The 14,784-nt window shown below is 40.5% G+C and overlaps 1 protein-coding gene across 4 annotated transcripts in view; it reads right to left on the bottom strand.

The window, feature by feature from the left end:
- LOC132130875 (bifunctional heparan sulfate N-deacetylase/N-sulfotransferase 1-like) overlaps positions 1–14,784 on the bottom strand; it is a 124,528-nt gene that overhangs the window by 31,675 nt on the left and 78,069 nt on the right. For all 4 annotated transcript variants that reach the window (XM_059542719.1, XM_059542720.1, XM_059542721.1 and 1 more), the window contains exons 3-6: positions 8,475–9,424; positions 5,314–5,787; positions 3,706–3,793; positions 3,050–3,204 (exon numbers count right to left, since the gene is read on the bottom strand). In XM_059542719.1, the coding sequence (XP_059398702.1) occupies positions 3,050–3,204; positions 3,706–3,793; positions 5,314–5,787; positions 8,475–9,020 (1,263 nt within the window). In that variant the 5' untranslated portion in view covers positions 9,021–9,424. The remainder of the gene's footprint in view (positions 1–3,049; positions 3,205–3,705; positions 3,794–5,313; positions 5,788–8,474; positions 9,425–14,784) is intronic.

Below are 14,784 nucleotides of genomic sequence, written 5' to 3'. Positions count from 1 at the left end.
TTGCTGTAGGCCTTCTGATGTTCCCGGTAGGCTAGCTTGTGAACAGCGAGTCCTGAGTCCTTGAAACGCCGTTCGAGGACACGCCTTGTTCTCTTTTGTAGCCGCAGCTCCTTGGTGTACCAGGGGGCTGAGCATGTGAAGGTGACGGTTCTGGACTTGACTGGGGCATGGCGGTCCAGAAGTGAGCTGAGTGATGAATTGTAGAGATCCACAGAATTAGTGACTGAAAGGGGGTTTGCAGCAAAGAGATGGCAGAGGTCAGTAGTCAGGGTGACTGGGTTGATATTTTTAAGGTTCCTAAAACAGATTTTTCTGCTGGGCTTACTGATGGGGAACAGAGTGGGTAACTCCAATGTGATGGGCTTATGGTCTGACACGCCCAGATCGTGCACCGAGAGATTGGTGATGGAGGTAGAGTTGGTGATCAACAAATCAAGAGTGTGGCCTCTGGAGTGTGTTGGGACATTGACATGTTGGGTGAAATTAAGACTGTCAAGAAGATTATTAAATTCAGCAACAGAGTAGGAAGAAGAGTCGTTTACATGAATATTAAAATCACCAAGTATGATGATATTCCCTGGGGTTGTGTAAAGTATGGTGAGAAGATCATACATCTCGGAAATGAAAGCTGGATTCGGTTTTGGAGGCCGGTAAATCAGAAGCATTGTAGTGGAAAGTGGCGGTTTACATTTGAATGCAAGGCATTCAAAAGAGGAATGGACAGGCAGGGAAAGGGAGGACAACTCAAAATCTACCCGGTGCACAACGGCAAGGCCACCACCTCGGCCAGTGGTGCGGGCCTTGCTGAGGTAGGTGTAGCCAGAGGGACAGGCTTCATTGAGACTAGAATAAAATTCTGGTTGTTGCCAGGTTTCAACTAGCACATGAAGTGTATCTGCTCGTTGATTATATGGTCATGAATAAAAGATGCCTTGTTGTTAAGGGATTGTGCATTTAAAAATTAAATTTTTACAGGGGACGCTGGATTTGTGATAACAGAATGTCTCTGTAGGGGCCGGAGTAGGCTGTGATCCACTCTGCGTTTTCTGTCCTGCTTGGAATGAAATAGCCTCTTGGTGGCAGCGCTCTGATGACGTGTCCAGATCGACGGAATGCACTGCTCAGGCTGCTGATGGTAAACAAAGCATCTGCGTGTACTCCGATGGACATAACGGGAGCGACACAGAACTCTGAGTTTATTTACAATGGAGATGTTAAGTCCAGGAGTGAATGCAGGGTTGAGTCCACGGAATTGTGAAGAGGAATAACTGAACGCCATGCCAAACAAGGACGAATGCAACGCAGCCTCGCAAACCGCTGGCCGACAAGGCAGCCTGTCTGCCGATAGCCCGCTTATGCGAGCCAGCGCCGTGCACAAGCACAAATCGTAAAGAGATACGATTAAAAGTGAAAGATAATAAAATAAACCTGCGAAATTACAGGGTAAGACTGTGAGGATTTAAGAAAAGAAACCGGCAAACCAGAACAAAGCCACATAAATGAAGGCTATATCTTGAACGGCATCCAGAGGTATGGTCACGATCTAACATTTTCCTAACCCTGCGGAAAAGTGTTTTTCATTTTTCAATAATTTAATTTAAATTAAATAATTTTTTCTTCTGTCTCAGCTGTTTTTTACAGAGCCTGGAGCACACATACATTTTAGCTATTCAAACTTACATCGCAGTCTGTTCATTATCAAAATAAAATAGTCAACTAAACATTTAAAAGGTTACACTGGTCAGTTTAAATAGACCAGTATACCGGTCCTCTCTGCTGTTATGCCAATGACGTTTTTGCTCATATGAAGAGGATCATCTTTTCTGTCTATGTGCGAATGTGTAAGTAGTTTACATTATAAATAATGGTTTAACATTCAAATACATTGCGAATATGGAAACATTTGGATTTGTGCAGAATGTGACATGAGCAGTGATCTTCAAATAAATCCTCGTTTGCATGCACGCACGCTCTGTGACCGCGTGCCTGCAATAGACAAATTTTGCAGCATTATGGTTAACGATTAATCGATGAATTGACTGTTAATTTAAACAAAAATCGATCATGGAAATTTGACATCCCTAGTTGCTATGGTCACGCAGGTTTGTTTACAAGAAATGGATGTCGTTCCCTCAACATACTGTCTCGAGGCCGCGATAAAAAGGCTCTCATTACCTCGACAAAATGATCTTGTGGCCACGACAGAATATGACGTTCCTAACGAGTTAATATGATGTTAATATGAGGCAGAATTAATATCTCGTGACCACGACATATCACATTCCCACAAGTTATTATGTTGTGGCCATGACAAAACTAAGTGAACCAACCATGTCCTCTCCCAGGCACCGTACTTTTGTAAAATACATTTTAACAATGAGATCCCTCTGATGCTTTGGAAACTCTCTGCGGACCATAGCTTTTGCTGTAAGATGCGACTAAGAAAATGTCGGGAAAAGCCTACTAGAACAGCTAAACTTTATTTGGATTTAATCAGAGACACTTTAAATGATGGCAGGTGTGTACTGACTCCTATTTAACATGAGTTTGAATGTGATTGCTAAATTCTGAACAAAGACACATCCTTCTAAGAAGGTGTGCACACTTATGCTACCATATTATTTGTTTTTACTCCTCCTTTCCTAAAATATTTGTTTTTAATTGAGTTGTACCGGTTATAGTTTACATTAAAGGTGGAAAAAGTTCTAAAATTATTTATCTTGGTCTATCACAGACACCTGGCGTTTTATCAGGGGTGTGTAGACTTTTTGCATCCACTGTAATATAATGTGACATAAGTGCAAGTGTAAGAGCAGTGTAATACAAATGAGCTGTGTAAATCGTGATTTATGTCACAAATAATTTTTTTGTCAAATGTTTTTTGGAAAAACAACATCCTGTCTTCATTTGTTGTAGAATTATGTTAATAAGCATACAGAAACATAAGGAGAGCAAGAGATTGATTGTGATATAATATATATATATATATATTTTTTTTTTTTTTCAAGAACACTCAGATTATCTCTCTGGTTATTTCATCTAGTCTCACCTCTGCAAACTTTCGGTTGAGCAGCATTTGTTCGGCAAGCACAGACTGGTTGTGGAAGAGATGTGGCTGCATGTGACTCCACATGTGGGGGAACCACCAGAACTCCTTACTGTAGGACAGAAGCAGGTCATCTCCAAGATCCTCCTCATCTGTGCCTGAAATAAAATTACATGGACACAAATGGTAGACAGCCTTACTCTATTTCAAATTCTGCCTCCTAAAACTGCATCCCAACTATTACAGAAGCTCATATGTGACTGATTATGAAAAGCTCTATAAAGTGACGTGACATACAGGCCAAGTATGGTGACCCATACTCAGAATTTGTGCTTTGCATTTAACCCATCCAAAGTGCACACACAGCAGTAAACACACATACACGGTGAACACACACCTGGAGCAGTGGGCAGCCATTTATGCTGCGGCGCCCGGGGAGCAGTTGAGGGTTCAGTGCCTTGCTAAAGGGCACCTAAGTCAAGGTATTGCCGGCCCGAGACTCGAACCCACAATCTTAGGGTTAGGAGTCAAACTCTCTAACCACTAGGCCACGGCTTCCCCTTAATATGAGTAGCAACTCACACAAACAGTGCTTGTCACTTGACTAACACTCAAACAAAAGAGCATTTTGCTAAGATAACAGTGTGATATTAGCTTACCAGCATGGAAGAACTTTCCAGAGAATCCCAAGTTAAAGGTGAAATTGGGAACATGGGCTCGGAGTTCGTTCTGCGTATCCAGTAGGGCCTTTGAAACAAGAAGTTAAAAATTTAAATAAAAGTTGCTTTAAAGTCAGTAAACACACTAAATGCATTCAAAAAGCACTCAGACAACAGACAAGAACACCAAAGAGATACATATAGCCAAAAGACGTACGCCAACGCACGTAGGCACACCGCTAACACAGTGCTAGAGGGACAGCGTAAGCATGTCTGCTGTCTGTTCGTCTCCTGTGTTTACTTCATTACCCATCTCAGATTTAGCTCTACATCTGCCTCTCATTTGATTTGTTTACTGTGCTTGTTTTTGACTGCCTGTCTCTCCAGTGTGACTCAATCAAACGACTGATTCATATTTAACTGCACAGAGGTCCACAGACAGACAAGACGGCTTTGATTAGGTTTGCTTTCTATTCCTTCCCTCAACTGAATATCTGCAACGGGGCGCTCCGAAGATGAGAGATTCACAAGAAGGACGCAGAAAACTGCGTTTGAAACATTCATGCTAGCGGCGAGTCTTTGGATGCCCTTTGAACAGTCAGTTGTAAAAAAAATAAAAATAAAAATAAAAAAATACAATAAAAAAAGGGAAATGGAAAGAAGAGGAGATATTTGGAAAAAGAACAACAGAGGTTGGAAAAGTGATAGGAAAAGTGCTGTCACGTCAAGAAAACTTTTGGTAAATTATATGAATCCATCAAACTAGTTTCTCCATGTTCTGTTTCTGAGGTGCTACAGACAGATTAGCATCAAATCCCTCTTCTGAGTTTTCATCCATGCCTTTTTCACGGCCTCTTATTTCCCCATATGTATATTTCCCTCATTTTAAATTAATTTAATAAATTAAATAATTATGTAAAATTACATAAAATAATGTCAAATTTAAATCATAATAATCCATGGAATTTACACAGCTATAAATGTTACTATTTGACAACTACAAATTCATACAATTTTGCTGGAAAATGATGAAATACGGTGCATTTCATTTTCTCACTGATGCCTCAAAGACTATCACAAATCATTCTTGCCATTTCAACAAAACTTCGTCCATGTTAGCTAGCTAATGTGACACTGAAGTATTTAAATTAGCAGAATTCACAATGTTCAGTACATCTCAGAAAGTTCTCAAAGCATAAAAGCATGTACGTGATTAGCTTTGATATGATGTAGTGGCCAATAGGGCAGCATAAATTAGTCAACTGGCCTAAAATTCTCTCACAAAGGTCCTGGTCCATTCTTACTATTGAGCCCTGCTTTCTCTCTATGCGCAAGTCTGGATCACAGGAATGATAAGCAGAAAAGGAGCGGGTGAGAGGTAATACAATAAAGACAAGTGGAGAAGAGCATTAGTTCTAAGTGTATGTATACTGCATGGTTATATGGCCCTTAATCCCAGACATCCTAAAATAGCTAAACTTCAGAAAGCTACACTTGAGTCAAACTAAAAATATATAAATGTGATAGAACTGAAAAGCTAGCAAAGCCATTTGGCATTTATTAAAGAAAAACTGCAAAAACAGAATTTTCAAACAAAACAGCACTCACCTTGACATCAGACACCTTCATCCTTGTGCCCTCCTTCCCAACAAAGATGTCATCGATATCCACCAGTATGTAGCGCTCAAGAGCCAATGAGAGACGTTTGCCAGTCAAGAAACTCACTGCATCCACCAGCACAAGTTTGTGCAGCCAAAAGTTCAGGTTGTTGCCGAAGAGTACCCGCTGGATGCCATCATGAAGACCCAAATCCTGAACCACAGCAGCATGAAGGATTCCAGGAGCTCCACTGGCCTCTGTACTCCGTCCCCGAGCAAACAGCACAGGCTCATAGGTGGTATGGTTAGACTGAAAGACCGTCCAGTCGTCTCCAGGTAGGGAACCATGCTCTACCTCCCGGGCCTTGGTGATGAGCAGCAGTGGAGACTTAGGATTGACGCTACAGTCTCTTAAACCCAGATTGGAGTGCAGGAAGAGAGGAAAGCCCTTGAGCTGGGCACTCTGCAAACTGTTCTCATTAGCCTTTCATGAAGTGTTTGGAAAAAGAGAGAGCAGCATAGAAATTATTGGTAAAACAGAGTAAGATAAAAATCTACTTTAAAGAAGCAAAATTCACAGACAGGTTTTTAGCATTTTATTTTTACCCCATTCATACTGTTAGTCATAGTTATTTTGTTTTACATGACCATTATCCATGCCTATTGTATTCACGACTGTAATATAATTTTTGAATACCCTATTTTAACCGGTTTAGACTCTGAGTTAAATTAAATTCTGCACAAGTTTCCAACTTGTATTTTGAAAAGTGCAATAGAACTCTATATAGAAACAACATGTTAAAATCCAGGTATCTTAGATGCTAACATAGCACACCCTCAATTTAGTTACTAGGAGACCACTTTGTTGACAAACACCATTTTGTATCATTCTACAATGTTTGTAAGTGTTCAGAAAGGCAACTTTTTTGCAGTTAGAAATCGGAGATTGCATATTTCATAAATGGTCTGGATGTACGGTGAAGGATTTTTTTTATATGGCCCCTAATATAGCAGTAATTTATTGTTTCCTTTACTCTCAGAGCTGAAGTAAACTAGTGCTCTCCTGAATTAGATGCCTTGTGGTACTATGGGTGCCCCAAATTTGTTTAAACACTATCCATTCTCATCTGCATGCAGTCCACTCTCCTCTTGGACCAGATGACCCTGTGAAGCTGGATCAACTGGTGATGAACTGCACACTGAGTGAAACAAACACAATGAACCTTACAATTTAGAAAGAGGCCTCATCTCTTAACAGCCATTATTCTGCCACCAGAGGTTGCAATGAGACCCTCTGGAGAGATGCAATGTCCACGGGCAATGGCCGATGAATCATGCACATTTTCATCTGTTTCTTTTCATGGCAACACACTGAAACAAGCTGAAACCTTAAGAGTAGGTGGTGATGTTACTCATCACTTGGAGAATAAGGATGGGAGATCTTCACATACCAGTGGCCTCAATCAATAACTTCCCTGAGCCTCTCACTCTTTCCCTAATCCCATCTTCCTGTCTCTATTGTTTCAGGAACACTTTCAAGCCAAAGGCTCCCTCGAAACTTATCAGCATTTGACTTACTCTGACACTGAACAATTCATGAACCATGTTAGATAATTAGTCCAAGCCCATAAAAGCAGTTAAAAAAATTAATCCAGCTTGTTGGGTACTGCCAACATAGGCAACAGCTTTCTATGGGAGTCGCTTCAAAATTTCATAAGTGACTCTGCACAGGTAGTAACTATGAAGCGCACAGAATAAATTTATTTCAGAATTCTAATGTTAGCATGTTGCAAAGCTAACAATAAAATTCTCTAACAAAGTAGATAAAGTAACATACAGTAAATATATATTTATATATTGGGCTAACAATCAACTAGTTTTACCAATAATCTTTGGCACTTAATGAAATAAGCATACTTAAAATCAAAATCTATTGACTTGTCCACCATGAAAATGTAATCATTCTTTTGTTTTGTTTTTTGTCTACCGAGTTGGAGTTTGCTTTTCCACATATGATGCTGCCTTTGAATTAGGTAAAGAGAAGGTGGGTTACCTTACAGTTTACCAAAAAAAAAAAAAGTAGCAGCCTTCATGTTAGGGGGCTTAAGATGCCTTAAAATGCTAGGTAATATTGGTAGGCAACACACTGGTTCTGTTTTAGAACAGAGCTAGTTAGTTTGGTTTGTGGCCGGAGACTTAATATGGCCCCTAGAGATTATACCAACTCAACCGCTGGTTAGTAAACATAACAGTTCATTCCAATTATACATTGACTCTATGGACTCCATGGATTCGTTTAGAGAACTAATAGGAGGGCAAACAACCCATTGATGCATGCAAGCATAACTAAAAGAACTGCTAGTGTCCACTGTGATGATTCTTTGTGTGTGTTGTTCAGGCATACTCCAACTCTTGGGAGATAAATGCATTTGGCATTTACAGGTGCAAGTCAAGGCTTGATGTGAAGGTAGTTATGCATGTTCCATTACTGAAGTGAACCGAAGGGAGCAGGTTTACACTCAAGGGGACAAAAAGATTTGGTCTGCTGAACCATGTACCTTCAGGGTCTGTTATCAGACACGCTCAAGACTCTAAATCAATGAAATTCAACAAGACAAGGATGTTAACTGCATGGACAAGTAAACAGCATTTCCAGCCAATCAGGGATTGAACTGCTCCTATTAGTATGTAAGCTGAAGAGCCTGGGGTAAAACAGCTTTGAGGAGAATCAGAGCAGCCTGAGTCAATAAAAATTAATGAGCGCAATTTTCATGCGGTTCCTTTTAAGATGTGTTGATGTGCTCGCCCATCTGCTGCAGGTGAGCGAGGCTCATCAACTGGGTTAACCTCCACTAACAATTAGTGTGCTGCACTCAAGCTCGTGAGGGTAATAAAAGTGTGCATGGCCTTAGGCAAACAATACATTAGAAATGGGAGAGGAGGTTCACAAGCTGGCAATGACAGACAGCAATGAGTAATAGTCAAATGTGCAGACGATGGGCCGATTATTTCCTCTGACTGATTTTGAAGAGCAGCTCCCTCATAGAACAAGAGGCAATCAACAAGGACATTCATGTTCAGTAATGTTCTATTATAGTTTTTTGTCGCATAATGCCCCAACCCCCCTCTGTTGGAAATATTTCTATATTTGATATTCAATATTTGGCTGACCTTGAAAAAGCCGATGATGCCAACGCCATACTCCACACAGTACTTGTCCAGCAACTCTCTGTTCCAAGCATCCAGGTTGACATACTTGAGGATGTTCTCGTAGATGACAAGCGTAAATCGACCCCGGTTCTTGTCTGTGAGTGTGGGCATATCACCCTTCCCAGGTGCAATCTCGGTCTGGTACCGAAATCTCCCAGATTCCAAGATGGCCACGATGTCCTGGCCCAACTGGGAATACAAGCTCTCCACAAACACCAGTACCACAGGGTCTGTTCGAGACATGTCTGCTGGCTTGGCGGTTCTGGCAGGCAGAATCCTTGCTGATGGTGGGGAAGGAGTCTCCCGGGCATCTTCCCAATCTGCAGTACCTTCTTCCGGGACCACCACACCTCCAACACCTGCAGGTTCGAGCTCCCGTTTGACGCCATACAAGAAATAGGCTGAGATGAGGACACTGACCATGCAGAAAATGAAGAGCAGCAGCAGGCTTGTCTGCAACGTGAGCTGACGGAAGAGCCGCCTCACACGTCCACACATCAGCATCATCACCTTGCAACCACACCAATCAGGATAGACACAGTCCTCTATCTACAAGTCTAATGTATGGTTTTTCCAAAGAGACAAAACAGATGGGTTGGAAACGGACTTCTCCTTAATGTATGTGCTCATGTCACCATTGCAGAGGGTGGTGAGACTGGGTTGGGCAGGGGACGGCATGGGCGAGGTGGGCTTCCACTCTCCAGCAAGGGATGTGCACTGCCCCCACATGCACCAGCGGCCCCCTGCCCAACACCTCTATGCCCCTTCTCTACCCTCTCTGAGTCCTTATCTCCTGATCCTGTGCAGAAATGGTTTTGGGTTTTGGACTTGTTGAAGGTGGCTTCTTGTTTTTCAGCACTGGATCCTCTAGACAAATCATGCCCAGAGCATTCTGGCCTCCTTCAGTTTACCTAAAAGAAAAAGCAGGAATTTAACAAAGGTACAAATGCAATTAATGCAAAAATATCTAGTCCATACCATTTTAGCAATCAATTCTGTTACTTGTGGACTAAACAATCCTATAATTTATCTCTAAATTGCACCTCTGTATCCAAAGGCAATGAATTTTGACTAGGCCAGATGAGAAACTCTTGTATTACTCCTCTCTGAATGTTGGCTGCAAAAGCCAAACCCACATGATGCCGTGGGAGCCCTACAACCTGGGTTTCTTTTCACTGAACACCAAGAGCGTCTAGATAGGCATTTACAAAGGCAATGCCAGGATTACGGGATAATGGAGGTGGCTTGTATTGATTAGTAAGGGCTTTAAAAAGTGATCCTCACTATCCTTCATGCACTTCAAAAGGGCAAAAGTCATTTAATCTTTTCATCTTAAATGAAGAGTTTAGCGCAAAGTGTGGCACAGGTGAATGAGTCGAGTAGGATTCAAATTAACACTAAACAAGTAAAGAGCTCTGCAGAATGAGGATAGAACTATAGTAGCGATTGCAATGCAGGAATTTGTGCTGAAGGCTAATGGTGATGACAGTCATGAAACGATTGGCAAGTGTGAAAGGATCTTGCAAGAGGGATCATGAAAGTGTAACTTCAGATGTTGTTATCTAAACCTTTCAAATATCCATTAAAAAAACTTTCAAAGACATCCTGAACTACAGAAAAGCCTATTTCAGACAAAAGGTCAATAGAAAGTTTGAAAAGTCAGTAAACATGAAAGTCAATTTAAACCCATATACATTAAGTAGACTCCTAAACAAACACACAGACTGATTTTTACAGCCATCTAACTATGTTCACGGTGGTTTTAGGTTTTGTTCACTTTCAATGACATCTCAAAAGATGCAGAGTTTATAGAGTCATGTCACCAATTGCCTACATGTTGTTTGACTAGAGGGAGAAGCACACAATGGGCATCTGAAGAACGGCTGAAGCGAAGTAACAAGACACAACATGTCTGAGAAGCAATACAGGTCAATTGTTAAAGGCATCAGAGAAGTACATGAAGTGTTTCAGCTGTAGGGTGGTGAGGTATTGGGTTTTATAAAGAAAAAAAGGCTAATCTAGGCTGCATTGCACAAGGGACACTCAAGAATAATGTTTTTGCACCCAATAGCTCCACATCTCCTTTCCTTTAAACCAGGATTACTCTCAGGCCACAATACCTGTCACTGGTCTCTCATTGTTGCTGGCAGAGTAATGTCAACAGCCATCAGTGTGTCCTCAGAGGTCGGATTACAGTCATAAAGCTTTCCTATTCAGAGCTTGGTTCTTTAATATGCAGAAGGCCTGACTAAAGATGGCTGAAGCAGCCCATTGTGTACTGCATGTTCTGAACATGAATGACTCAGATGACATGAGGCAAGAGAGCCCACACCCAGAACAAAATTCTAAGGACATGAAATGGCTTTGTAGCATCCAGTATTGTTTCACTTGAGAGAAAAGGGTTTTCTCTCAAAGAGTTTTATTATGAGGTAATAAATGTTCACTGCGTGATAAATACCAACATTATTACATTATTAAATAATCAATTGCAATTAATATTATTAGACACAGTTTTGGCACAGTTTACCAAAAAACAAAATTCTGTCATCATTTACTGTCATTCCAAAGGTTTGAGCATCTTTGAAGAACACTGGGGTCCAACCAACTCCATAAATTTTCATTGGACAAAAACAAACACTCAGACACTTTTCAAAATATTTTATATTCCAAAGGAGAATGAATGTCATACAGTAAGGGGAAAACATATTTGATGCCCTGCTGATTTTGTAAATTTGCCCACTGAAAAAGAAATTACCAGTCTATACTTTTAATGAGTGAAATAAGTATTTAATCCCGTCAATCAGCAAGATATCTGCCTCCCAGGTGTCTTTTATACAGGTAACGAGCTGAGATAAGGAGCACTCCCTTTAAGAGAGTGCTCCTGATCTCATATTTTTAACTGTATAAAAGACACCTGTCCACTTCCTGATGTATCCAAATTCCTTAGCATATCCAAAACCTCAGAACAACTTGATGACGTAACAGAAACTATGGACTCTCTCTTTTCTAGCACTTTAAATACAGTTGCTCCTTTACGCTTAATGAAGGTTAAGGAAAACAGTTTGACACAATGGTATAATGAGCATACTCACACCCTAAAGAGAGCAGCCCGAAAAATGGAGCGAAGCTGGAGGAAAACAAAACTAGAGGTATTTCGTATTGCTTGGCGGGAAAGTAACCTATCCTACAGAAAAGCATTAAAAACTGCTAGATCCGATTACTTTTTTCTCTTTTATAAGAAAACAAACATAACCCCAGGTATTTATTCAATACAGTGGCTAAATTAACGAAAAATAAAGCCTCAACAAGTGTACAGCAGTAATGACTTTATTAACTACTTTACTTCTAAAATCGATACTATTAGAGATAAAATTGCAACCATTCAGCCGCCAGCTGCAGTATCACATCAGACAGTGCACTATAGACCCCCTGAGGAACAGTTCCACTCATTCTCTACTATAGGAGAGGAAGAATTGTATAAACTTGTTAAATCATCTAAACCAACAACATGTATGTTAGACCCTATACCATCTAAGCTCCTAAAAGAGGTGCTTCCAGAAGTCATAGATCCTCTTCTGACTATTATTAATTCCTCATTGTCATTAGGATATGTCCCCAAAACCTTCAAACTGGCTGTTATTAAGCCTCTCATCAAAAAAAACACAACTTGACCCCAAAGAACTAGTTAATTATAGACCAATCTCGAATCTCCCTTTTCTGTCCAAGATACTAGAAAAGGTGGTATCCTCACAATTATATTCCTTCTTAGAGAAAAATGGTATATGTGAGGATTTCCAGTCAGGATTTAGACCGTATCATAGTACTGAGACTGCTCTCCTTATGCCGCGTTTCCACCGAAATTACCCGGAACATTTGTACCAGGAACTTTTTTTCCCAGGAACTCTTTTCCCCCCAGACCTGTTGCTTTCTGCGTTTCCACCGCGGTGTAAAGTACTGGGAAGATTAGGCAAATAGACTGGTGACGTAGGTCTGCGCGCGTTTCTCAATACAAAGTGCGCTGATTTTGGACGTGCATTCTCGGTAGTGCGGACTTTGTGCATTCGACTCGGGAGTGTGATGTCCGCGACGACGCAAGTCCAGTAAATCTGCAAACAGCAGCGTACTTGATAACTTCAGTCAGCTGACCATGGCTACTGCTATTTTCCTCTCTGTATATTTACAATAAAACGAAATAGGATATCAAATACCACTGCCTCCTTTTGTTTTCATTTAAGCATAATAACAGCTGCAGAAATGTACTTAGTTCAGGGATATGTGTATATATACAGCCATTACAATGAAACGAAATATTATATAGATTTGCCTTTTTTATTTTAATTTTAACATATAGATAAATTGAATACAGACCAAAGATAACCTGTTAGATTTACCCAAAACGAATTATATTTTATGTTTAACCACTAAAGAGACATCAGAGCCAGTGGCACACATCAGAAGGTCTAGCCGAGGTGAGGCTGCTTCTCGGCGGATAGATGATCACTGAGCTCCCGCTGGTCGCATGGAGCTGACCGTCTCTGAGATCGGCGAAACACATTTTTAAATAGGCGCTGTCTTTATAAATAAACCACAGATGTGAGTTTTAAACAACTACATTCTCGCCTAAAATACTTTTAAAATTACATTTCATGACACAATAAAACAGTAGCCTAATATTTTGAACATGATCCGAATAAATGGTGGTTGAACTCAATCAATGCTGCGTGAACTCAACTCGCTTTGGCTACTGCAATTTTCCTCTCAGTATATTTACAATAAAACGAAATAGGATATCAAATACCACTGCCTCCTTTCGTTTTTTATTTAAGCATAATAACAGCTGCAGAAATGTACTTAGTTCAGGGATATGTGTATATATACAGCCATTACAATGAAACGAAATATTATATAGATTTGACTTTTTTTATTTTCATTTTAACATATAGATAAATTGAATACAGACCAAAGAAAACCTGTTAGATTTACCCCGCAGCTGAATTATATTTTATGTTTAACCACTAAAGAGACATCAGAGCCAGCGACACACATCAGAAGGTCTAGCCGAGGTGAGGCTGCTTCTCGGCGGATAGATGATCACTGAGCTCCCGCTGATCGCGTGGAGCTGACCGTCTCTGAGATCGGCGAAACACATTTTTAAATAGGTGCTGTCTTCATAAATAAACCACAGATTTGAGTTTTAAACAACTACATTCTCACCTGAAATACTTTTAAAATTACATTTCATGACACAATAACAGTAATATTTTGAAAATGTTGATCCGAATATATGGCGGTTGAACTCAACCAATGCTGCGTCAACTCAACCAATCAGGATGTTTAGCGGCCAAGTCCCGCCCCCGAAAGTTCCGGAACTTTGAAAGTACCACCTCGCCAGCAGGGACTTTCTGAGGGGCATTTTTTTACCCGGAACTTTATTTAGTTCCTGGTTCCTGCGGTGGAAACACACCGAGTACCAGGCCAAAGTCCCTAGTTCCTGGGTAAGGTTCCTGCGGTGGAAACGGGGCATTAGAGTTACAAATGATCTGCTCTTATCATCTGATCGTGGGTGTATCTCTCTATTAGTTTTATTGGATCTTAGTGCTGCGTTTGACACAATTGACCACAACATTCTTTTGCATAGACTTAAACACTTCAATTGGCATCAATGGAAGTGCATTAGCATGGTTTAAATCGTACTTATATGACCGCCATCAGTTCCTAGCAGTGAATGAAGATGTATCATATCGATCACAAGTGCAGTATGGAGTACCTCAAGGCTCAGTACTAGGGTCGCTACTCTTCACGCTTTATATGTTACCCTTGGGAGATATCATCAGGAAACATGGTGTTAGCTTTCACTGTTATGCTGATGATACTCAGCTCTATATTTCTTCGCGGCCCGGTGAAACACACCAATTTGAAAAACTAATGGAATGCATAGTCGATATAAAAAACTAGATGACGAGTAATTTCTTACTGCTAAATTCTGAAAAAACAGAGGTGTTAATTATAGGACCTAAAAACTCTGCTTGTAATAACCTAGAACACTGTCTAAGACTTGATGGTTGCTCTGTCAATTCTTCGTCATCAGTTAGGAACCTAGGTGTGCTATTTGATCGCAATCTTTCCTTAGAAAGCCACGTTTCTAGCATTTGTAAAACTGCATTTTTTTCCATCTCAAAAATATATCTAAATTACGGCCTATGCTCTCAATGTCAAATGCAGAAATGTTAATCCATGCATTTATGAACTCAAGGTTAGATTATTGTAATGC

This window comes from Carassius carassius, chromosome 47 (genome assembly GCF_963082965.1).
Source record: "Carassius carassius chromosome 47, fCarCar2.1, whole genome shotgun sequence".
Classification (NCBI taxonomy): Eukaryota; Metazoa; Chordata; class Actinopteri; order Cypriniformes; family Cyprinidae; genus Carassius; species Carassius carassius.
Note: the sequence above shows the minus strand (reverse complement) of the source record. Positions and strands in the feature narration are given on the sequence as shown.